General features: G+C 42.8%; 1 protein-coding gene across 1 annotated transcript in view; it reads left to right on the top strand.

The window, feature by feature from the left end:
• Nucleotides 1-25451, top strand: part of LOC110534431 (large neutral amino acids transporter small subunit 3) — a 39260-nt gene that overhangs the window by 3085 nt on the left and 10724 nt on the right. Inside the window, exons 2-9 of the mRNA XM_021619288.2 lie at nt 11267-11427; nt 11866-12049; nt 12326-12381; nt 12529-12605; nt 24046-24138; nt 24368-24501; nt 24697-24851; nt 25169-25315. Coding sequence (XP_021474963.1) covers nt 11274-11427; nt 11866-12049; nt 12326-12381; nt 12529-12605; nt 24046-24138; nt 24368-24501; nt 24697-24851; nt 25169-25315 — 1000 coding nt within the window. The 5' untranslated portion in view covers nt 11267-11273. The remainder of the gene's footprint in view (nt 1-11266; nt 11428-11865; nt 12050-12325; nt 12382-12528; nt 12606-24045; nt 24139-24367; nt 24502-24696; nt 24852-25168; nt 25316-25451) is intronic.

Below are 25451 nucleotides of genomic sequence, written 5' to 3'. Positions count from 1 at the left end.
GTGTGGAGTGCAATAGAGACTGCATTATCTGTGGATCTGTTGGGGCGGTATGCGAATTAGAGTGGGTCCCGGGTTTCTGGGATGATAGTGTTGATGTGAGCCATGACCAGCCTTTCCAAGCACTTCATGGCTACAGATGTGAGTGCTAGGGGTCAGTAGTCATTTAGGCAGGTTGCCTTAGTGTTCTTGGGTACAGGCACTATAGTGGTCTGCTTAAAATATGTTGGTATTACAGACTCGGACAGCAAGTGAAGACACTTGCCAGTTGGTCAGCGCATGCTCGGAGTACACATCCTGTTAATCCGTCTGACCCTTGGGCCTTGTGAATGTTGACCTGTCTAAAGGCTGCGGAGAGCGGGATCACACAGTCATCCGGTCCTGCTGGTGCTCTCATGCATGTTTCAGTGTTGCTTGCCTCGAAGCGAGCATAGAAGTAGTTTAGCTCGTCCGGTAGGCTTGTGTCACTGGGCAGCTCTCGGCTGTGCTTCCCTTTGTAGTCTGTAATAGTTTGCAGGCTCTGCTACATCCGACGAGCATCAGAGCCGGTGTTGTACGACTCGATCTTAGTCCTGTATTGACGTTTTGCCTGTTTGATCGTTCGTCGGAGGGCATAGCGGGATTTCTTATAAGCTTCTGGGTTAGAGTCTCGCTCCTTGAAAGTGGCAGCTCTAGCCTTTAAAGTCCCCGGCTACTAGGAGCACCGTGTCTGGGTGAGCGATTTCTAGTTTGCTTATGGCGGAATACAGCTCATTCAATGCTATCTTAGTGCCAGCCTCTGACTGTGGTGGTATGTAAACAACTACAAAGAATATAGATGAGAACTCTCTCGGTAGGTAATGTGGTCTGCAGCTTATCATGAGAAACTCGACCTCAGTCGAGCAATGGCTCGAGACTTCCTTAGATATCGTGCACCAGCTGTTGTTTACAAAAATACATAGATCGCCACCCCTTGTCTTACCAGACGGCGCTGTTCTATCCTGCCGGTACATCGCATAACCAGCCAACCTGTATGTTGATATTGTAGTCGTTCAGCCATGACTCCGTGAAGTATAAGATGTTACAGTTTATAATGTTCCGTTGGTAGTTTAATCTTCCCAATAACGCTTCCATTTTATTGTCCAAAGATTGCATGTTTGCGAGCAGAATTGAGGAGAGTGGGGGTTTATTAGATCTCCTACTACTCCTCAGAAGGCAGCCCGCCCTCCGGCCTCTCTTTTTCCGCCTCCTCTTCACGCAGATCACATGGGTCGGGCCTGTTTCCGAGGGAGCTGTATATCCTCCGCCTCGGGCTCGTCAGAGTCGTGAAAGAAGTAAAAGGATTCTGCTAGTCCGTGAGTAATCGCAGTCCTGATCATAAGAGACAGTAGCGGCAACATTATGTACAAAAGTAGTAAACAAATAAGTTACAAACAACGCAGATAAACAAACAAAAAAACACAATTGTTTGGAGGCACGTAAAACGTCTGCCTTCTGCTCCGGCGCCATTTTACAGCAGAACCTAATATAAACTGTGCTTGCTCCCATTTCAAGCACTGTTGAAATTAGGACCATCAAGCCACATCTCCCTGTTTTGTCATTTAGCTGACACTCCTTTCCAGAACAACTAGAGTTAAGTACCTTGCGCAAGGGCACATCGACATATTTTTCACCTAGCTGGCTCGGGGATACAAACCAGCAACCTTTCGGTTACTGTCCCAACACGCTTAACCGCAAGGCTGCCTGCTGTGTCCAGGTGAATGATGGTTGGAAGTGACCTGACATCCTGTTGGTGATCGTCATCATAGCGAGCATGACACAACCAACCAGCCAGTCAGTCAGTCAGTCATTGTGGACAGGACTCGTGTGGCAGGTGCTGTCTCTCTGATTGTGTCCCAAATGGGCACGCTATTCCTATAGTGCACTATAAAGCGAGTTGGGTGCCATTTTGGGCCCATCCTCTGGCCCTTTCAAGGTTGAGATACAACTTTATTTGTTTTGCTGCATCGGAGTGCAAAGAATCAGAGAGACAGAGACAAAAGAGATGGAGAGAGAGATAATAAGGGGAGAGAGATCAACCAAAATGGACAGGGGAGGGGGATTCTTCAGAAGGGGTCATCACTTCAGACCCAGCACCAGTATAAAATGACTAAAGGGATAGTTGAAATCAGTGAGGGGTTACAATTTTGGTGGGTTCTTGCATTGGAATGATATTGAATTCAATAAACATAAAGTTCAAATGCCGAGACTCCAAGACCATTGATTGAGTGCTTTTAAAATAGCCGATCTCCACTGCGCTGTATCAGCACTAAAGCAGGGCCATTTTGGTAATGAATATAGGCTACAAGATAGATAGGCTGTTTGTAATAGGTGCATAACACTATGTGAATGCAGCCGTACACACTGCTGTCTTACCAAAAGAAGGCCGACTAAATGCTGAAAGTAGTAGCCTAGTTATTCATGCGTGCAAACTAAAATACTGAAAAGCCGTTTGGCTTAGAATACCGACACACGGTAGAATAAGAACGAATGACTGAGAACTGAACAAAACAACTGTAGCAAGGAAGCATAGTAAACAAAATATCAGATTGATAAAGGGATGACACAATCTGTATTTAGGCTAGTTACATTAACAGTAAACACACGCAGTATTCAAAAGGCAAATGGAGATCCAAATAGCCAAAACATATTCTACTACAGTGAGATGCAGCCATGCACAACTGTCTTGCCAAACAAATAGGCCCATGGGCCCATAGGCCCACTTCAAACATGGAAAACCATGCCGCTCAAGAGTGCAGCAACACGTTGTGATATGGCACAATGCACGTGTGTGGATCATATTCGACCCACGTAATCAATTAAGTAATGCCGGCCTACAATAAACATGTTTCCAATACGTACAGTTCCATTTACAAGCACGACAACCAATAGGCTTCTAAGAAAACCATAATAGAATGTATCTATTTCTATGAAGAAACATACCGACATGGAGCTATACAGAGAGGCGTCATTTGGGTTCTTGCATTGGACTTATATTGAGTATTCCAGCCACTCTTTCTAGGAACCAGTTAAAATAAAGTTTTTTTGACAGAAAACCTGCGGCTAGGGTAGGATTCTAGGCTAACCTGGCCGGGCTCCTGTGTTCCAAGATCGTCAGGAACAGTTGGAGGTGGAGGGAGCTATGGAGACATTATCCTGGCGGCGCTTGTGGACACAGCGCAGGGGAGATACAGATTTTGCGCCAACCTGTCACTCAATCATTTGATCTTTTTTTGCTATTTTTATATAGGAACTTGTAACTTAAACTGAGGGAGCACACGTTTCAACTGAGGTGGGCTAAGCTCTCTTTTGCCCCCTCGTGGAACCGAGCCCAGTCTGCTTAATACTCGCCTAAATTGAATTGGAGGGTTCAGAAAGGTCATCTTCGATACTCCATCATACATTTCTGTGTCATAAGGAGCAGAGAGGTCAGGGTTTAGAGGTCAAAGTCTAACACTCTCTAATGTTTGGGTTCAGTATGAGCACGTTCCAGGTACAATATCCTTATGTCATGTAGATGTGGTAGTAAGTAACCTAATAGTTGGTTAAAATCACATGATTCACAGTTGATGATGTCATCAGTGTCTCCGGATGATGTCATCGGAAAAAACGTATCTTGAAACCCGCCGATTTCATATGTTGATGTTGGGGTGGTGCTAGAGATGACCAATTTGATGTTGAAAAAGTGTTTTCCCTTTGAACATTTCTCCAGGCATTGTAATAACCAGGTATTCTGTGCAACATATATGTGTTCCCATGTAGTGTACTAGTGTAGTTAAGTGTCACTAGGTCTGTGACCACTGCAGCTATTTTTGTCCCCAGCTGGCAGGAGTCCCAGTCTGGCTGCAGGCATGTGTTCAAGAGAGGTAATAGACCCTCAGTCAAACCTGCTTTACCTACACACACAGTCACAGATAGAATGGCATGTATTCACACTTACAGTACCAGTCAAAAGTTTGGACATACCTACTCATTCAAGGGTTTCTCTTTATTTCTACTATTTTCTACATTGTAGAATAATAGTGAAGACATCCAAACTATAAAATAACACACATGGAATAGTTTAGTAAGCAAAAAAGTGTTAAACAAATCAAAATATATTTTAGATTTGAGATTCTTCAAAGTAGCCACCCTTTGCCTTGATGACAGCTTTGCACACTCTTGGCATTCTCTCAACCAGCTTTACCTGGAATGCTTTTCCAACTGTCTTGAAGGAGTTCCCACAGTCTCCTCCGAACAGTTGATGTTGAGATGTGTCTGTTACTTGAAATCTGAAGCATTTATTTGGCCTGCAATTTCTGAGGCTGGTAACTCTAATGAACTTATCCTCTGCAGCAGAGGTAACTCTGGGTCTTCCTTTCCTGTGGCGGTCCTCATGAGAGACAGCGCTTGATGGTTTTTGAGACTGTACTTGAAGAAATTTTCAAAGTTCTGACATTTTCCGGATTGACTGACCTTCATGTCTTAAAGTCCTGAAGGACTAATTTCTCTTTGCTTATTTGAGCTGTTCTTGCCATAATATGGACTTGGTCTTTTACCAAATAGGGCTATTTTCTGTATACCCCCCTACCTTGTCACAATGCAACTGATTGGCACAAACGCATTAAGGTAAGAAATTCCACAAATTAACAAGGCATACTTGTTAATTTAAATGCTTTCCAGGTGCCTATCTCATGAAGCTGGTTGAGAGAATACCAAGAGTGTGCAAAACTGTCAAGGCAAAGGGTGGCTACTTTGTAGAATCTCAAATATAAAATATATTTGTTTAACATTTTGGTTACTACATGATTCGATATGTGTTATTTCATAGTTATGTCTTCATTATTATTCTACAATGTAGAAAATAGTAAAAATAAAGAAACCCTGGAATGAGTATGTGTGTCCAAACTTTTGACTGGTACTGTACATCTGACAACCACTTTCTAATGCATACAGACTTCATGCCTATTGGCCACAGGCAAACATGCATATTTGTGAGTTATACTCAGGACATTTTACGAGTCTAAACCCTCCCTCACTACGTCAGGCCGTGTGCATATGTGTGTGCCATAGGCACGTGCAAATAACAGGGTGTGTGTTCGTGTCAGTCCCTGCTGTTTGATACCTGATAGGTCCACGGCGTGAAGTCAGACACACAGCAATAAGGTCAATTCAGGGGTCACTACTCTACTCACCATTCAGCTCTTTTGTCCTCTTTACACCAATCCCTGATTCCTCTCTCCCTCCTCATTGCAGGTAGATCTTTCCACCTACACTAACAGGGAAACTGTCCCTGTTTTCTTTCAAGCAGTTATTGTACGGTCAGAATAACGTACTAACTAGACGTGGACCGATTATGATTTTTCAACGCCCATACCGATACCGATTATTGGAGGACCAAAAAAAGCCGATACCGATTAATTGGACGATTCATTTATTTACAATAATGACAATTACAACGATACTGAATGAACACTTTTATTTTAACTTAATATAATACATCAATAAAATCAATTTAGCCTCATAAATAATGAAATGTTCAATTTGGTTTAAATAATGCAAAAAGAAAGTGTTGGAGAAGAAAGTAAAAGTGCAATATGTGCCTGTCACGCTCGTGAAAATGGACGGACCAAGGCGCAGCGTGATTAGAGTTCCACATCTTTTATTTAAGTGAAACTTTCAAACAAAAACAATAAACAAATAACGAAATGTGACTTACTTGGTGCCCCCTAGTCACGCCCTGACCAACAACTCCATAGAGAAACAAGGGCTCTCTATGGTCAGGGCGTGACAGTACCCCCCCCAAAGGTGCGGACTCCGGCCGCAAAACCTGAAACCAAATGGGGAGGGTAGGGGGGGTGACTAGTGTTGGTGGTGGCTCCGGTGCAGATCGTAGCCCCCGCCCAGACCCCGGATCCGGCCATGGTGCCGGGCTGAACGCCGTGCCTGGACTGGGCACCGGCGCAAAGGAGGGCTCCGTCCATGGAGCTGGGCTGGACGCCGTGCCTGGACTGGGCACCGGCGCAGAGGAAAGCTCCGGCCATGGAGCTGGACTGGACACCGTGCCTGGACTGGGCAATGGAGCAGAGGAAGGCTCCGGCCTTGGAGCGGGACTGGGGAGGCGCACTGGAGGCCTGGTGCGTGGAACCGGCACAGGTGGCACCGGATTGGTGACACACACTTCAGGGAGAGTGTGGGGAGCTGGCACAGGATGTACCGGACTGGGAGGGCACACTGGAGGCCTGCTGCACTGGAGGCCTCACTTCAGGGTGAGTGCGAGGAGCTGGCACAGGTGGCACCGGACTGTTGACACGCACTTCAGGAAGGGTGCGGAGAGCTGGTACAGGACTCACCAGACTGCTGACAGGCTCTTCAGGTCAGATGGCATGCAGAACACACCTACATAACATTGCTCTCCTCTCTCTTTCTCCCAACTTCTCCATCGCCTCCCTGACAGTCTCTGGCTCTTCAGGGCAAGTGCGGGGAGCTGGCACAGATGGCACCAGACTGGTGTCACGCTCTTCAGCACGCTTGCGCTGCAGCATACTCCTAGCCAACATCCTTCTCCGATATCCCTCCTCACACTGCTCCATCGACTCCCAGGTGGGCTTTGGCTCTCTCTTTGGCTCGGCCGACCACCCCTTGTGCCTCCCGCCAAAAAACCTTGGGGTTTCTGTGGCCGCGGTCCCCGGCGTTGTCGCTGTCCTTCGACCGTCCTTGTTGTCTCCATTCCAAGAAAGGGTCTCACAAACTCCCATGATTTTTTCCCAGGTCCAAAACTCCTTTACCTCCGTCACACGCTGCTTGGTCCTTGCTTGGTGGGATATTCTGTCACGCTTGTGAAAATGGACGGACCAAGGCGCAGCGTGATTAGAGTTCCACATCTTTTATTTAAGTGAAACTTTCAAACAAAAACAATAAACAAATAACAAAACGGTACTTACTTGGTGCAACAAGCATATACACAAACAATATCCCACAAACACAGGTGGGAAAAATGACTACCTAAATATGATCCCCAATTAGAGGCAACGATTACCAGCTGCCTCTAATTGGGAACCATACAAAACACCAACATACAAATAATTAACTAGAACACCTCCTAGTCATGCCCTGACCTTCAACTCCATAGAGAACCAAGGGCTCTCTATGGTCAGGGCGTGACAGTGCCATGTAAAAATGCCAACGTTTAAGTTCCTGGCTCAGAACATGAGAACATATGAAAGCTGGTGGTTCCTTTTATTAACATGAGTCTTCAATATTCCCAGGTAAGAAGTTTAAGGTTGTAGTTATTATAGGACTATTTATCTCTATACCATTTGTATTTCATATTCCTTTGACTATTGGATGTTCTTATAGGCACTTTAGCCAGTGTAACAGTATAGCTTCCGCCTCTCTCCTTGCCCCTACCTGGGCTTGAACCAGGAACAGATCAAAAACATCCACCCTCGAAGCATAGTTATCCATTGCTCCACAAATGCCGCAGCGCAGCCCTTGCAGAGCAAGCGGAACAACTACTTCAAGGTCTCAGAGCGAGTCCCGCACCGATTGAAACGCTATTAGCGTGCACCCCGCTAACTAGCTAGCCATCTCACATGGTTACACCAGCCTAATCTCGGGAGTTGATAGACTTGAAGTCATAAACAGCTCAATGCTTGAAGCACAGGGAAGAGCTGCTGGCAAACGCACAAAAGTGCTGTTTGAATGAATGCTTACGAGCCTGCTGATGCCTACCACGGCTCAGTCAGACTGCTCTATCAAATATCAAATCATAGACTTAATTATAACATGATAACACACATAAATACGAGCCTTAGGTCATTAATATGGTCAAATCCGGAAACTATCATTTCGAAAACAAAATGTTTATTCTTTCAGTGAAATATAGAACCGTTAGGTATTTTAGTCTAAATAGTGCTGTTACATTGTAAAACCTTCAATGTTATGTCATAATTATGTACAATTCTGGCAAATTAATTACGGTCTTTGTTAGGAATAAATGGTCCTCACACAGTTTGCAACGAGCCAGGCGGCCCAAACTGCTGCATATACCCTCACTCTGTTGCACAGAACGCAAGAGAATTGACACAATTTCTCTAGTTAAAAGAAAGTCATATTAGCAGGCAATATTAACTAAATATGCAGGTTAAAAAATATATCCTTGTGTATTGATTTTAAGAAAGGCATTGATGTTTATGGTTCGGTACACATTGGTGCAACGACAGTGCTTTTTTCGCGAATGCGCTTGTTAAATTATCACCCGTTTGGAGAAGTAGGCTGTGATTCGATGAGAAATTAACAGGCACCGCATCGATTAAATGCAATGCAGGACACGCTAGATAAACTAGTAATATCATCAACCATGTGTAGTTAACTAGAGATTATGTTAAGGTTGATTGTTTTTTATAAGATAAGTTTAATGCTAGCTAGCAACTTACCTTGGCTTCTTGCTGCACTCGCGTAAAAGCGTGGATTGCAATGTAAGGCAGGTGGTTAGAGCGTTGGACTAGTAACCGGAAGGTTGCAAGATCGAATACCCGAGCTGACAAGGTAAACATCTGTCGTTCTGCCCCTGAACAAGGCAGTAACCTACCGTTCCTAGGCCATCATTGAAAATAAGAATGTGTTCTTAAGTGTCCAAAAATGCTGATTACCGATTGTCATGAAAACTTGAAATCGGTCCTAATTAATCGCCCATTCCGATTAATCGGTTGACTTCTAGTACTAACATATTACATGTAACCGGGATTACGTATTCAGATTACAAAACTGAAGTAACTGTAATCAACCCAAAAAATATGTAAACACAAGTAATCTGATTACAGTTACATTCTTAAAAACAGGTGATTACGTTTTGGATTACTTAATCTAATATCAAGATGTGGGCTTCAAGTGATTGCCTCAAACACACTGAGATTGCAAGTTTTTGAAAGCTGTGCTGAGCCACACAGCTTTGAAGTCACCTTTTTCAGTGGGAATGGAAGCCTTTCCCTTTTTTTCTAATCTATTTGGAATCTCCAAAACTGCAACATTTGCTTTCCCTGGTTGCTTTCCACAGGAAATATTTTTTTAACCAAAAAACATCAGACCCCCACATACTGAGAACTGAATCATCGCACATTTTAATTGGATTTTGAAATTAGTCAACACAGCCACATCCTGTTCACTTCTCAAGCACAAATCAGCTGCTTACTCGGCTAAACCTCTAGTTACAGTGGAAAGGAGTTCTCTCAAATCTACCGTTCTGCCTTTGCAGCAGTGCTGAGCGATTTAGTGCTTTTTGGGGTCAGTTCGATTGTTCAAAAAATAATCACGGTTTTCGATTTTGGTTTAGATTATTTTTTGTAAACATTAAATGCACTATGCATTTATGTGCGTTGAATGCTGTAACAACACAGAATAAAACAATGAATAAAATGACGTTAGACAGCCCATTCCTGCTTATCACTTATTAACCACCATATTGTTACATTATTTGAATGAAATATTTCAGTTGTTGTGTATATAATAAAACATATATTTGACTACTTTATTGTTTCATTTCAAGTCATCTCTTCTCTAGCTGCTGATCTTCAAGGTAAATAAGGCATACTTCTATGACTGCTGAATAACAATTATCAATCACTTAGATAATGTATTTTCAGGTAGAGTTCCTCACAAAGCAACTGCTCTAGATCACGCATTCTAATGTGGCAGGCGTAAAAGAAACACACAGACCGGACAAGTAGGCGCACAATGGACTATGGTCATTGTAGTTAATTACCAGGTTTTCTGCGCTAAACTAAGTAGAATATTCGCCTGTTGGAAACTAAAACTCCCTAATTCGGGCTTGATCTGATTTATCGCGAGAGGAACTGGCAATGTGCGTATTGAGCTCACAAAACAAAAACAAAAAAACAATGGAATTCAAACAATTGAAACTGACAAAAATGCTAAATAACCAACATTTTGGTTAATCGTTCAGCACTACATCACAGACAGATCTATGTGTTTTTGTAAACTTAGAATAGTCTACATTCAAAGTATTTGCACAATTGATCATCCAACTCATAAAATAATTTGATCTGTTACATCTGTCTATTGGAGTATTTATCATTCAAATGACTTTTAACCTCTTTTACTGTTCACAATCTTATTTTTCAAGTAATCCGCCCAACCCCGAGTTTCTAGGATACTCCTCTTGCTTAGCGAAATGTTTTATATAATGTTTTATAGAATGTTTTATATGTTTATATGTTTTATAGAATGTTTTATAGAATGTTTTATAGAATGTTTTATATGTTTATATGTTTTATAGAATGTTTTATAGAATGTTTTATATAATGTTTTATATGTTTATATGTTTTATAGAATGTTTTATATGTTTATATGTTTTATAGAATGTTTTATAGAATGTTTTATAGAATGTTTTATATGTTTATATGTTTTATAGAATGTTTTATAGAATGTTTTATAGAATGTTTTATATGTTTTATAGAATGTTTTATAGAATGTTTTATAGAATGTTTTATATGTTTTATAGAATGTTTTATATGTTTTATAGAATGTTTTATAGAATGTTTTATATGTTTTATAGAATGTTTTATATGTTTTATAGAATGTTTTATAGAATGTTTTATATGTTTTATAGTCAATGTCAACATATTCAGGGATTATAACAGAACTGGCAGAGAAACCATTCATCACAGCGTCTTTCCGGAAACCAGAGTTATGTTGTTGCGATGATGGTGGTGATGATGAGTCAGTCATGTGGTTAACCTCACTCTCAGTAGTAGAATCCCACAGAGAATTTGTATTGCTATTCCTCTCTTTTTGTTGCCCTCTGAGCTCAGATGAAAGTGAGGAGGAAAGTAGCTGTATACTTTAAAAAAAACAAACATCCTTTCTTGCTTTGATATGTATTTTGTAGTTTTTGTAGACCTTTGAAGTTGTTGATGCAACATTGAAGTTCTCTACGGACAGTGTGTGCGGTACTTCATTCTGTAAGAAGGGATTGTTAAATGTTAAACTCTCTCTCCTCTATCTTCCTCTGGTCTTTTTTTTACCACCTTCTCTCTCTCTCTCTCTCTCTCTCTCTACCTCTCTCTCTCTCTACCTCCATTTCTCTCTCTCTCTCTACCTCTCTCTCTCTCTCTCTACCTCCCTTTCTCTCTCTCTCTCTACCTCCCTTTCCCTCTCTCGCAATCTCTCTCTTGCTCTCCTTTCCTCTTGCTCTCGCTCTTGCTCTCGCTCTCTCTCTCCCTCTTGCTCTCTCTCTCTCTCTCCCCCCCAGAGCAGCGATGGCTCCTTCTCTGGCCCAGGCCTATCGTAGGCGCTGGTGGATGGCGGTGACTGCGGTCATAGAGAACCTGCTGTTCTCTGCTGTGCTGCTGGGCTGGGGATCGCTACTCATCATGCTCAAGAACGAGGGCTTCTACTCACACCTCTGCATAAGTACGTCCCCGTCCATGGTAACACTCACACAGGGATATAGTATACTTCAGGGTTGGGGTCCATTCCATTTCAATTCCAGTCAATTCAGAAAGAAGACCAAATGCCAATTCAAAATGTTCCTCATTGAAAAGCACTTAAGATAATTTCAGTGTACTTCCTGAATTGTCTGGAATTGAAATGGAATTGACCCCAGGAATACATAAACCTGTGCATAGATACGGTGGGGTGAATCCTAACTACCACTGATATCAATGCTTGACTAAGTGACAATTCAACTCCAGTGGGACTTGGGATTTTCCCCTGTATACGTCCATAGATAATATATGTCTATAGCACATGTGGATTCCTGTGTCTTGTATACTCCCCTCTCTCTCTCCACCTCCTTACCCTTCTCCTTCTCCCCCCTCTCTCTTCCATCTCTCTCCACCCCCCTCCCAGACAATGAGACAGTGTTCAGTAACATCAGTTCGTGGGACAGTGGTATCTGGCATAGCTGCGTGGACCAGGAAGAGATGTTGAATCTGGGCTTTACCATTGGCTCCTTCCTGCTGAGTGCAGCCACTCTGCCGCTAGGTATCCTGATGGACAAGTACGGGCCACGCCCACTCCGCCTCCTCGGCAGGTAAAAGACGGGAAACATCGTCGTCATCACCATTATAATAATAGTATATCATCATCATCTACACTGTGATTGTCATCTTCACCATCGTCATCATCGTGATTATTATTACAATCATCGCAATTATCATTGAGCATTGTCATCATTAATATTATTTAAACAATTATCATCTTCATCATCTTCGTGACCTTAAAATCATTATCTTCACAACCATCGTCATCATCATTGTCTTCACCAGTCAGAGTCATCATCAACTCTCTCTCTCTCTCTCTCTTGCAGTGCGTGTTTTGCTTTCTCTTGTGCCATGATAGCTGGAGCTGCCTATAACCCTGAAGGTAAGAATCCTAAGCAACTGTAAACCACATGTAAATGAATACTAAATGTACAGGAAATGACATTAAACACAACTTCTGCTTATTACATTACACTGCACACATAGATCGCCCTCACTCTGTCCTCTTGTCTCCTCTTTCCTCCTCCAGTACTCTCGGCCCTCATTTTCATCGCTGTCTCCTTCAACGGCTTTGGAGGAATCTGCCTGACCTTCACCTCCCTCACGGTAAGACACGCACACACGCCCCCATCATCCTTCTCCTCTACATGGACACAACAATGACAATATCCAAAGCTACCAAGTTCCCAGAACGCACCAGCGGCTGGTGGGAGGAGCTATAGGAGGACGGGCTCATTGTAATTGCTGGAATGGAATTCATGTATCAACTGTATCAAACATTTTATTTTTAAATTTTTTAATTTCACCTTTATTTAACCAGGTAGGCAAGTTGAGAACAAGTTCTCATTTACAATTGCGACCTGGCCAAGATAAAGATAGATAACAACACAGAGTTACACATGGAGTAAAACAAACATACAGTCAATAATACAGTAGAAAAATAAGTCTATATACAATGTGAGCAAGGGAGGTGAGATAAGGGAGGTAAAGGCAAAAAAAGGCCATGGTGGCAAAGTAAATACAATATAGCAAGTAAAACACTGGAATGGTAGATTTGCAGTGGAAGAATGTGCAAAGTAGAGATAGAAATAATGGGGTGCAAAGTAGCAAAATAAATAAATAAATACAGTAGGGGAAGAGGTAGTTGTTTGGGTTAAATTATAGATGGGCTGTGTACGGGTGCAGTAATCTGTGAGCTGCTCTGACAGCTGGTGCTTAAAGCTAGTGAGGGAGATAAGTGTCTCCAGTTTCAGAGATTTTTGTAGTTCGTTCCAGTCATTGGCAGCAGAGAACTGGAAGGACATATGGAAACCACGTTTGACTCCGTTCCATTTATTCTATTCCAGCCATTACAATGAGCCCCTCCTCCTATAGCTCCTCCCACCACTCATGACCAAAACCTCCCGGCACCTGAAAGGTTTCTTACCCCATGCTGTGGCCTATAGAGACTAAAGGACTGCACTCCATGCTGCCATCTCTGAACTGTACACAAAATAACTGCACTGTACTGCATTTGCACTCTATTCATCTCTCTGCATGTAGATAAATTCATACTGATACTGTAAATGTGTACATCCACTGTATATAAACCGTATACCCACTGTATGTCAACCGTATATCAACCGCATATCAACCGTATACCCACTGTATGTCAACCGTATATCAACCGCATACCCACTGTATGTCAACCGTATATCAACCGCATACCCACTGTATGTCAACCGTATATCAACCGCATACCCACTGTATGTCAACCGTATACCCACTGTATGTCAACCGCATAGCCACTGTATGTCAACTGTATATCAACCGTATATCAACATTATACCCACTGTATATCAACCGTATACCCACTGTATGTCAACCGTATACCCACTGTATGTCAACTGTATATCAACCGTATATCAACCATATTTCAGCCGCATACCCACTGTATATATCAAGCGCATACCCACTGTATATATCAACCGTATATCCACTCTATGTCAACCGCATACCCACTGTATATCAACCGTAGACCCACTGTATGTCAACCATATTTCAGCCGCATACCCACTGTATATATCAAGCGCATACCCACTGTATATATCAACTGTATATCAACATCATCCCCACTGAATGTTAACCGTATACCCACTGTATGTCAACCGCATACCCACTGTATATCAACCGTATATCAACATTATACCCACTGTATGTCAACCGTATACCCACTGTATATATCAACCGTATATCCACTGTATGTCAACCGCATACCCACTGTATATATCAACCGCATACCCACTGTATATCAACCATATACCCACTGTATATATCAACCGTATATCCACTGTATGTCAACCGCATACCCACTGTATGTCAACCGTATACCCACTGTATATATCAACCGTATATCCACTGTATGTCAACCGTATACCCACTGTATATATCAACCGTATACCCACTGTATATATCAACCGCATACCCACTGTATATATCAACCGCATACCCACTGTATATCAACCGTATACCCACTGTATGTCAACCGTATACCCACTGTATATATCAACCGTATATCCACTGTATGTCAACCGCATACCCACTGTATATCAACCGTATACCCACTGTATGTCAACCGCATACCCACTGTATATCAACCGCATACCCACTGTATATCAACCGTATACCCACTGTATATATCAACCGCATACCCACTGTATATCAACATCATCCCCACTGAATGTTAACCGTATACCCACTGTATGTCAACCGCATACCCACTGTATATCAACCGTATATCAACATCATCCCCACTGAATGTTAACCGTATACCCACTGTATGTCAACCGTATACCCACTGTATGTCAACCGTAGATCCACTGTATGTCAACCGTAGACCCACTGTATGTCAACCATATTTAAGCCGCATACCCACTGTATATATCAAGCGCATACCCACTGTATATATCAACCGTATATCCACTCTATGTCAACCGCATACCCACTGTATATTTGTATATCTGCTCATTCTCTTATAACTCTATGCTCACTCTACCTAGTTGTATATAATGTATGTCAACTTTGTTTAAACTCCGCCGTCTGTATTCTCTCTTAATGTTGTCTATCACTAGCAACACCATATCACCAAGTACAATCCTGAGTATGTGTAAATGTAGTTGGTGATCTGATTCTGACCAGCCTATGTTGGTTATTATAACCATAGAAATAGATTCAATGTATATAACTAACTATACACTGAGTGTACAAAACATTACCGAACACCTGCTGTTTCCATGACATAGACTGACCAGGTGAATCCAGCTGAAAGCTATGTTCCCTTATTTATGTCACCCACTTCAGTCAGTGTAGATAAAGGGGAGGAGACGGGTTAAAGAATGATTTGTAGTAAGCCTTGAGACAATTGAGACATGGATTGTGTGTGTGCCATTCCGAGGGTGAATGGGTAAGACAAAATAAAGTGCCTTTGAACGGTGTATGGTAGTAGTTGCCAGGCACACCGGTTTGTGTCAAGAACTGCAACACGGCTGTTTTTTTTTTAACGCTCAACAGCTTCCTGTGAGTATCAAGAACGGTCCACCACCCAAACGACATCCAGCCAACTTTACACAACTGTGGGAAGCATTGGAGTCAACATGAGCCAGCATCCCTGTGGAATGCTTTCGACACATTGCCCCGACAAATTGAGGCTGTTTTGAGAGAAAGGGGGGGGGGGGGAACTCAATGTTAGGAAGATGTTCCTAATGTTTGGTATACTCAGTGTACAGTCATGGCAAAAAAATTGAGAATGACAAAAATATTAATTTCCACAAAGTTTGCTTCTTCAGTATCTTCATATATTTTTGTCAGATGTTACTATGGAATACTGAAGTATAATTACAAGCATTTCAAAAGTGTCAAAGGCTTTTATTGACAATTACATGAAGTTGATGCAAAGAGTCAATATTTGCAGTGTTGACCCTTCTTTTTCAAGACCTCTGCAATCCGCCCTGTCATGCTGTCAATTAACTTCTGGGCCACATCCTGACTGATGGCAGCCCATTCTTGCATAATCAATGCTTGGAGTTTGTCAGAATTTGTCCACACGCCTCTTGAGGTATGACCACAAGTTCTCAATAGGATTAAGGTCTGGGGAGTTTCCTGGCCATGGACCCAAAATATCAATGTTTTGTTCCCAGAGCCACGTAGTTATCACTGTTTCCTTATGACAAAGTGCTCCATCATGCTGGAAAAGGCATTGTTCGTCACCAAACTGTTCCTGGATGGTTTGGAGAAGTTGCTCTCGGAGGATGTGTTGGTACCATTCTTTATTCATGGCTGTGTTCTTAGGCAAAATTGTGAGAGAGATGGTCTCAGGATGCTTTACTGTTGGCATGACACAGGACTGATGGTAGCGCTCACCTTGTCTTCTCCGGACAAGCGTTTTTCCGGATGCCCCAAACAATCGGAAAGGGGATTCATCAGAGAAAATGCCTTTACCCCAGTCCTCAGCAGTCCAATCCCTGTACCTTTTGCAGAATATCAGTCTGTCCCTGATGTTTTCCCTGGAGAGAAGTGGCTTCTTTGCTGCCATTCTTGACACCAGGCCATCCTCTAAAAGTCTTCGCTTCACTGTGCGTGCAGATGCACTCCTGAGCAAGCTCTGTACTGGTGGTGCCCCGATCCCGCAGCTGAATCAACTTTAGGAGACGGTCCTGGCGCTTGCTGGACTTTCTTGAGTGCCCTGAAGCCTACTTCACAACAATTGAACCGTTCTCCTTGAAGTTCTTGATGATCCGATAAATGGTTGATTTCGGTGTAATCTTACTAGCAGCAATATCCTTGCCTCTGAAGCCCTTTTTGTGCAACGCAATGATGACGGCACTTGTTTCCTTGCAGGTAACCATGGTTGACAGAGGAAGAACAATGATTCCAAGCACCACCCTCCTTTTGAAGCTTCCAGTCTGTTATTCAAACTCAATCAGCATGACAGAGTGATCTCCAGTCTTGTCCTCATCAACACTCACACCTGTGCTAAAGAGAGAATCACTGACATGTCAGCTTCATCTGATAACATTCTGGAGTATATGCAAATTGCCATCATACAAACTGAGGCAGCAGACTTTATGAAAATGAATATTTGTGTCATCCTCAACATTTGGCCACGACTGTACACACGCCGCACCACTGTGACTCATACCCCCATAAAGGCTTCTGATTGTGTCGCCATCTACACCGAATGGGTATTGTGTGTAGATTGATCAGAATTGTTTTATTTAATCCATTTTAGATGAAGGTTGTAAAGTAACAAAATGCGTAAAAAGAGAAGGGGTCTGAATACTTTCCGAATGCACTGCGCAGTGCCTTCGGAAAGTATTTAAACCCCATGATTTTTTCCACATTTTATTACGTTACAACCTTATTCTTGGAGTCCAAGAATGGCCACTCTACCATAAAGGCCTGATTGGTGGGGGGCTGCAGAGATGGTTTTCCTTCTGGAAGGTTCTCCCATCTCCACAGAGGAAATCAGGTTTCCCCTTTTGCTCAGTTTGGCCAGGCTGCCAACTCTAGGAAGAGTCTTGGTGTTTCCAAACTTTTTCCACTTAAGAATGCACTGTATAAGGCTTACTTTAGCTATTGCTATTATACACTATATTACTGTATATGGTTGGCAGTTGGTTAGCAGTTGTTTTGGGAGGATTAATACTTTTTTCTGTATAGTATGTATGTATTTTTGTTTTTCTTTGCGTATAAACGTGATTAATAGTGGGTGTGTGTGTTGGTCGTTCAGGGTCTCCACGGCACATGCTGTTCTGTTTCTGGCTCTAAATTCTGGCACACGTCTGTCGGCCAATCAGATCACTGGGCTGTCGACACGCCTCGTCCCTGCCCCCCACCCCTTCCCAAAACACACAAGGACACGCGTCTATCTCCCTCTACCCCTCTCTCTCTCTCATATATATATCTCTTTTCCTCTTTCTCTATATATATACACACTGTAAACCCTCTGGTCTGTGTCAGTAGTTCCAGGTGGTAAAGGCCCTTTCGTTCCATTGACCTAAATCACACGTCCGTCCATCAATCCGTCAGTCAGTCAATATGAGGTACCTGAGCTATATGACCTTACATTCTCCAGGGCAATCGAGACATATCTCATTCCTCTTTTTGTTTTTGTTGTAGAATGTTGTGTTCCGATTCTGTTTTTCAAGCTCCCTGTTTTTTCTCGAGTTCAGCCATCTTCGTTCACCCATCTTCATTCACCCTTCCTCCTACCCTCTCTCTGTCTTTCTACCCCTCTCTCTGTCTCTCTACCTTTCTCTCTCTGTCTCTCTACCCCCCTCTCTCTCTTTCTACCCCTCTCTCTGTCTCTCTACCTTTCTCTCTCTGTCTCTCTACCCCTCTCTCTGTCTCTCTACCTTTCTCTCTCTGTCTCTCTACCTTTCTCTCTCTGTCTCTCTATCCCTCTCTCTCTACCCCTCTCTCTGTCTTTCTACCCCTCTCTCTGTCTCTCTACCCCTCTCTCTGTCTCTCTACCCCTCTCTCTCTCTACCCCTCTCTCTCTGTCTCTCTACCCCTCTCTCTGTCTCTCTACCCCTCTCTCTGTCTCTAGCCCTCTCTCTGTCTCTAGCCCTCTCTCTGTCTTTCTACCCCTCTCTCTGTCTTTCTACCCCTCTCTCTCTCTACCCCTCTCTCTCTCTCTACCCCTCACTCTCTCTCTACCCCTCACTCTCTCTCTACCCCTCACTCTCTCTCTACCCCTCTCTCTGTCTCTACCCCTCTCTCTCTGTCTCTCTACCCCTCTCTCTGTCTCTACCCCTCTCTCTCTGTCTCTCTACCCCTCTCTCTGTCTCTCTACCCCTCTCTCTGTCTCTATACCCCTCTCTGTCTTTCTACCCCTCTCTCTGTATCTCTACCCCTCTCTCTCTACCCCTCTCTCTCTCTCTACCCCTCTCTCTGTCTCTCTCTCTCTCTCTCTCTCTCACTCTCTCTCTCTACCCCTCTCACTGTAAAGCCCTGCATGACATGGCAAACATCTCACACGTTTCCCTCCTAGTCATTGACTCTTTCGTTCCATCTAAATAATGTCAACCTTTGGTTCTGTCTGCCTGTCTCTGTCTGTTAGTCCATGGTAGAGTGTGTGGGGGCATGTAGCTGAGGCTCCTGAATACCTCAGATAGGTCATTAAGAACGAGCTGGAGCTCTGCCCTGACCCACACACTGACCTACAGGCCCTGGAGAGAGAATGGTCATGGTCATGGGGCGACTTTATCTGTACCTCTGCCAAGACCTGACCAGGGAAAACTGCAGGCCCTAGTTATTGGCTAAAACTACACTCTTAGAAAAAGGTTCCCATATAGTACCAACAATGATTCTATAACTTCATATAGCAGCCCTTAAGGTTCTATATAGAACCCTTTTGTAGGGTTCTTTAATCAGAACCCCAAGGGTTCTATATAGTGAGTGTAGGATTTTTTCTGGTCGGGTCACTTGGTCCGGAAAACTGTGGTACAGGCTAGTATGTCACTATCAGCAGGGTTAAATTGGGAGGGGGGAGAGGGAGTGATAAGGATGTGAAACAGGGAGAGAGACTGTTGTGGATAACAGGAAATATCTTGAAGTAGAGTGTCAAAGTGTGTGTGTGTGTGTGTGTGTTTGGCTTCTTCCTGTTTATTTTTTATACAATGTTGCATTTAATTGTTAGAGATAACTGCCCAAGCATCTGGAGAATCTATTTTTTTTTTTAAAGGAGTGAAAACTCCCACCCTTTTCCTATTTTCTGATTCTCATTGAACAGATAGTGAAGGGATACACAGAGTTATTGTTGATATGAAGGATTCATACAACTTGTTTACAAAGATGCTGTCTTCATAGATTCTGGTTGTTATGCGCCGTCTTTAAATAGAGGCTAACACAATGCTGTTTGATAAATCTCTTTAAGCTCCGCTTGGCACAGTGTGAGCTGACACAGTTTGCATCCGAAATGGCACCCTATTCCCTACATAGTGGTCAAAAGTAGTGCGTTACATAGCAAATAGGGTGCTACTTCAAATCGTAATGCATATCTACATAGAGAAGTGCAAACAGCTCTGAGTCTCTGTACTTTTTTTATACAATGTAAAAAATTTTTTTTTAAATCACAAAGATTTGATTTAAGCCTCCATAGAGAAATCTCATCACAATTCTGGTATGTATTTAAGCTCAGTGTGCTAATGCAGTATGGTGTTGTCACTATATTTAACTTGCGTTTATACCAGCAAAGTAGCCTGACTAATTACCGCTCCGTGCAGCAAACATTCATGTGAGCTCGAGACATCAGGCGGCTTGGAGGCTACCAGGAAAGCCCGCTGTGATAAACAGGAAGTTTTCCAAAGGGAGAGTGGTGCTGACATGGCCTGATGTGATGTGTGTTATTATCAGTGTGTCCTTTTTATCTGCATAGGCTGGCACTGGCACAGAGTCGTTGGCACGGCGTAGGGGGGGGGGGGGGGGGGGGGAATTCACAGCTGTTGCGTGTGTCTTGTGTGTTGGGCATTACTTCAGCAGCTTCTACTGTGCCACCTGCACAATTTCTCTCACACACACACACACATTCACAGCAGCACATGCATTTTTTTGGCACGCAGACACTCAGTACTTGCACAAAGTCCTCCAACAGAGACAAGAGGAGGGAGAGAATGAGTGAGGAAAATAAGAAGGCAAGGCAACTTGTGTGGTATTTGTTTATTCATAACCCCATATGTCCATATTTTCTACCTTTTTCCAAGTTAAACTGCTAGTTTTGCAAAAGTGCCAGCAACCAAAAAACATCTAAAATCAGCACTGTGATATTATATGCCGAGTCAGAGGCTGTGAATACAAAGCAAGGCTATTCCCCCTGCCTCAGGCTAGCATGTGTCACCTAAAACTGCAGAGTAACTGACCTAATACGTGTTGCAATGCTGCGTGTCAGGACCCTCTCCATAAAGATGATCAGCTCATATCACCACCTGGTGTTACTTTCGTATAATTGCATCTTGAGCACTTCCAGTGCCTTTGGGAGGTATTCACACTCTTTCCCCACATTTAGTTGTGTTAGAGCCTGAATTTAAAATGGATTACATTTAGATGTTGTGTCACTGATCTACACACAATACCCCATAACGTCAAAGTGGAATCTTGGTTGTAGAACTTTTTTTTTATTTTATAAAAAAATGTAATGCTGAAATGTCTTAATAATGTCAATAATATAATAATGTCAATAAGTATTCCAACCTTTGTTATGGCAAGCCTAAATAAGTAAAAGAGTAAAAATGTGCTTGACAAATCACATAAATTGCATGTTCAATAATAGTGATTAATATGATTTTTGAATGACTACCCCATCTCTGTACCACGCTCATACAATTATCTCTAAGATCCTTAAATCGAGTAGTGAATTTCAAGCACAGATTCAACCACAAATAGCAGAAAGGTTTTTCAATGCCTCGCAAAGAACGGCACCGATTGATAGAATTGTAAAAAAAAAAAAAAAATTTTTTTTAAAAAAGCAGACACTGAATATCCTTTTGAGCATGGTGAAGTTATTAATTACACTTTGGATGATGTATCAATACACCCAGTCACTACAACGATACAGGTGTCCATCCTAACAGTTGCTAGAGAGGAAGGAAAATTCTCAGATTTCACCATGAGGCCAATGGAGATTTTAAAACCGTTGCGGAGTTTAATGGTTGTGATAGGAGAAAATTGAGGATGGATCCACAACATTGTAGTTACTCCACAATACTAACCTAAATGACAGAGTGAAAAGAAGGAAGCATGAACAGAATACAAATATTCCAAAACATGCATCCTGTTTGCAACAAGGAAATTAAGTAAACATGCAAAAAGCTTCTATCTCAAGGCCATCAGACTGTTAAACAGCCATCACTAACATTGTGTGGCTGCTGCCAACATACTGACTCAAATCTCTAGCCACTTTAACAATTAAAAATGATGTGTAATAAATGTATCACTAGTCACTTTAAACAATGCCAATTTATATAATGTTTACACACTCTACATTACTCTTCTCATATGTATATACTGTATTCTACACCATCTACTGCATCTTGCCTATGCCATTCCGCCATCGCTCACCCATATATTTATATGTACATATTCTTATTCATTCCTTTACACTTGTGTGTATAAGGTAGTTGTTGTGAAATTGTTGGATTACTTGTTAGGTATTACTGCACTGTCAGAACTAGAAGCACAAGCATTTCGCTACACTCGCATTAACATCTGCTAACCATGTGTATGTGACCAATAAAATTTGATTTGATTTGAACAATCAACTTGACAGAGCTTGAATAATTACAAAAAATATATAATGAAAAATATTGTACAATCCAGGTGTTCAAAGCTCTTAGAGACTTACCCAAATAGCCTCACAGCTGTAATCACTGCCAAAGGTACTTCTACAAAGAATTGACTCAGGGTTGTGAATAGACACAGTGGGGAGAACAAGTATGTGATACACTGCCGATTTTGCGTGTTTTCCTACTTACAAAGCATGTGGAGGTCTGTATTTTTTATCATAGGTACACTTCAACTGTGAAAGACGGAATTTAAAACAAAAATCCTGAAAATCACATTGTATGATTTTTAAGTTATTAATTTGCATTTTATTGCATGACATAAGTATTTGATCACCTACCAACCAGTAAGACTTCCGGCTCTCACAGACCTGTTAGTTTTTCTTTAAGAAGCCCTCCTGTTCTCCACTCATTACCTGTATTAATTGCACCTGTTTGAACTTGTTACCTGTATAAAAGACACACACTCAATCAAACAGACTCCAACCTCTCCACAATGGCCAATGCCAGAGAGCTGTGTAAGGACATCAGGGATAAAATTGTAGACCTGCACAAGGCTGGGATGGACTACAGGACAATAGGCAAGCAGCTTGGTGAGAAGGCAACAACTGTTGGCGCAATTATTAGAAAATGGAAGAAGTTCAAGATGACTGTCAATCACCCTCTGTCTGGGGCTCCATGCAAGATCTCACCTCGTGGGGCATCAATGATCATAAGGAAGGTGAGGGATCAGCCCAGAACTACACGGCAGGACCTGGTCAATGACTTGAAGAGAGCTGGGAAAACAGTCTCAAAGAAAACCATTAGTAACACACTACGCCATCATGGATTAAAATCCTGCAGCGCACGCAAGGTCCCCCTGCTCAAGCCAGCGCATGTCCAGGCCCGTCTGAAGTTTGCCAATGACCATCTGGATGATCCAGAGGAGGAATGGGAGAAGGTCATGTGGTCTGATGAGACAAAAATATAGCTTTTTGGTCTAAACTCCACTCGCCATGTTTGAAGGAAGAAGAAGGATGAGTACAACCCCAAGAACACCATCCCAACCGTGAAGCATGGAGGTGGAAACATTCTTTGGGGATGCTTTTCTGCAAAGGGGACAGGAGGACTGCACCGTATTGAGGGGAGGATGGATGGGGCCATATATCGCAAGATCTTGGCCAACAACCTCCTTCCCTCAGTAAGAGCATTGAAGATGGGTCGTGGCTGGGTCTTCCAGCATGACAACGACCCGAAACACACAGCCAGGGAAGTGTACCTATGATAAAAATTACAGACCTCTACATGCTTTGTAAGTAGGAAAACCTGCAAAATCGTCAGTGTATCAAATACTCCCCACTGTATGTACATTTGATATTTCTGTGTTTCATTTTCAATCAGTTTGAAAATTTTTCTAAAAACATGTTTTCACTTTGTCATTATGGGGCAATGTGTGTAGATGGGTGAGGAAAAGAAACATCTATTTAATCCATTTTGAACACAACAAAATGTGGAATAAGTCAAGGGTTATGAATACATTCTGAAGGCACTGTACACGGACTCAATTAATAAAGTCACTGTGCTCACCTGTGATCTTTCTGTTTCTCTCTCTCTCTTCTCTCTCTCTCTCTCTCTCTCTCTCTCTCTCTCTCTCTCTGTCTCTCTTGCTGTCTCTCCTCTCTCTCTCTCTCTTCTCTCTCTGTCTCTCTTGCTGTCTCTCCCCTCTCTCTCCCCTTCTCTCTGTCTCCTAGTTACCCAACATGTTTGGGAACGTGCGCTCCACCATCCTGTCTCTAATGATCGGCTCCTACGCCTCTTCAGCCGTCACATTCCCTGGAGTCAAGGTAGGAGAGTTACTCCTCAGTTCCCTCTGGGAGTTTAGGTCAGTGTTTGTTACGGTAAGCACCTTGTGACAAATGCTGATTGATTGATTGATTGATTGATTGATTGATTGAGGTTTCACAGAAAGGCATTACGTGATGGCTTTATTTGATATTGTGATATATTATAGTTCAATTTGCTAAACTCTTTCCCGTACTTCTCTCTCTCCCTCCCTCTGTTTCTTCTCTCCAGTTGATCTATGATCTAGGTGTGTCCTTCAGGGTGATCATGTGGGTGTGGTCGGGGCTAGCCGGTCTCGTCTTCCTCAACTGCTTCCTTAATTGGCCGATGGAGGCTTTCCCCGCACCCGAGGAGATCAGCTACACGTCAGTATCCATGGCAACGTTACTATAATAACACAACATTACATGACGTAACTCTAATGTTATAGACTGTTACAGTAACCCAAATCATTGAATTACAGAGGGAGGTTTTCTTTCTCCATTGCTCCAATTACTCACTCACTCACTCACTCACGTCACTTCACTTCCTTCCCCTTCTCTCTCTCCTTGCTCCCTCAGCAAGGAGGTGAAGCTGAGTGGCATGGTGATGGATGACAAGGTGACGGGGGACAGATTCTACAGTCATGTGACCACGTTGGGAGAGAAGATGGCTCCGAAGCAGCAGGAGCCAGATCCCTCGTCAGAGCACCTCCCACCTGGAGAACAGACACAGGGTGAGGAATAGCATAGGGTCACAACAAAAACGGTTCGAACCAGATAGAGCTTGTTAGAGAACCAGTCAGAGCTAGACATAACTGCTTAGAACCGGATACAGTTAAATGGAACTGGTCAGAACCGGTCAGAGCTGGTCTTCCAGGGCTTCACTCACCAACCAGAATGAATCAATGGACGGTATTGAGCTCAACCCTACTATAAAATCTATATGTTCAACTTTTTTATAAAAATGTGTTAACAAATTGACAAAGTAACTTACCCAAGTATCATTATCTCATGTTTAATTCTTACCACCGCCCCTTCTTTCCCCTGACAGGTGGCCCTCCGTTTCGTAGTTCAGTCTGCTCGCCCATCTTCCTGTGGAGTCTCATCACCATGGCAATGACCCAGCTGCGCATCATCTTCTTTATGGGCGCCATGAACAGGATGCTGGAATTCCTGGTTACCCACGGAGACCCACACCGTAAGGACCAATCACTTGTAACGGTTTTAAGTTGTGGGCACTGTCACATTAGCCTGGTGAAACAAGACTGATTTTGGTAATGGCCCACATTTTGTTTCCCATATTAAGTGACGTGACACAAAATGTGAGCGCAGAG

Source organism: Oncorhynchus mykiss, chromosome 10 (assembly GCF_013265735.2).
Source record: "Oncorhynchus mykiss isolate Arlee chromosome 10, USDA_OmykA_1.1, whole genome shotgun sequence".
NCBI lineage: Eukaryota > Metazoa > Chordata > Actinopteri > Salmoniformes > Salmonidae > Oncorhynchus > Oncorhynchus mykiss.
Note: the sequence above shows the minus strand (reverse complement) of the source record. Positions and strands in the feature narration are given on the sequence as shown.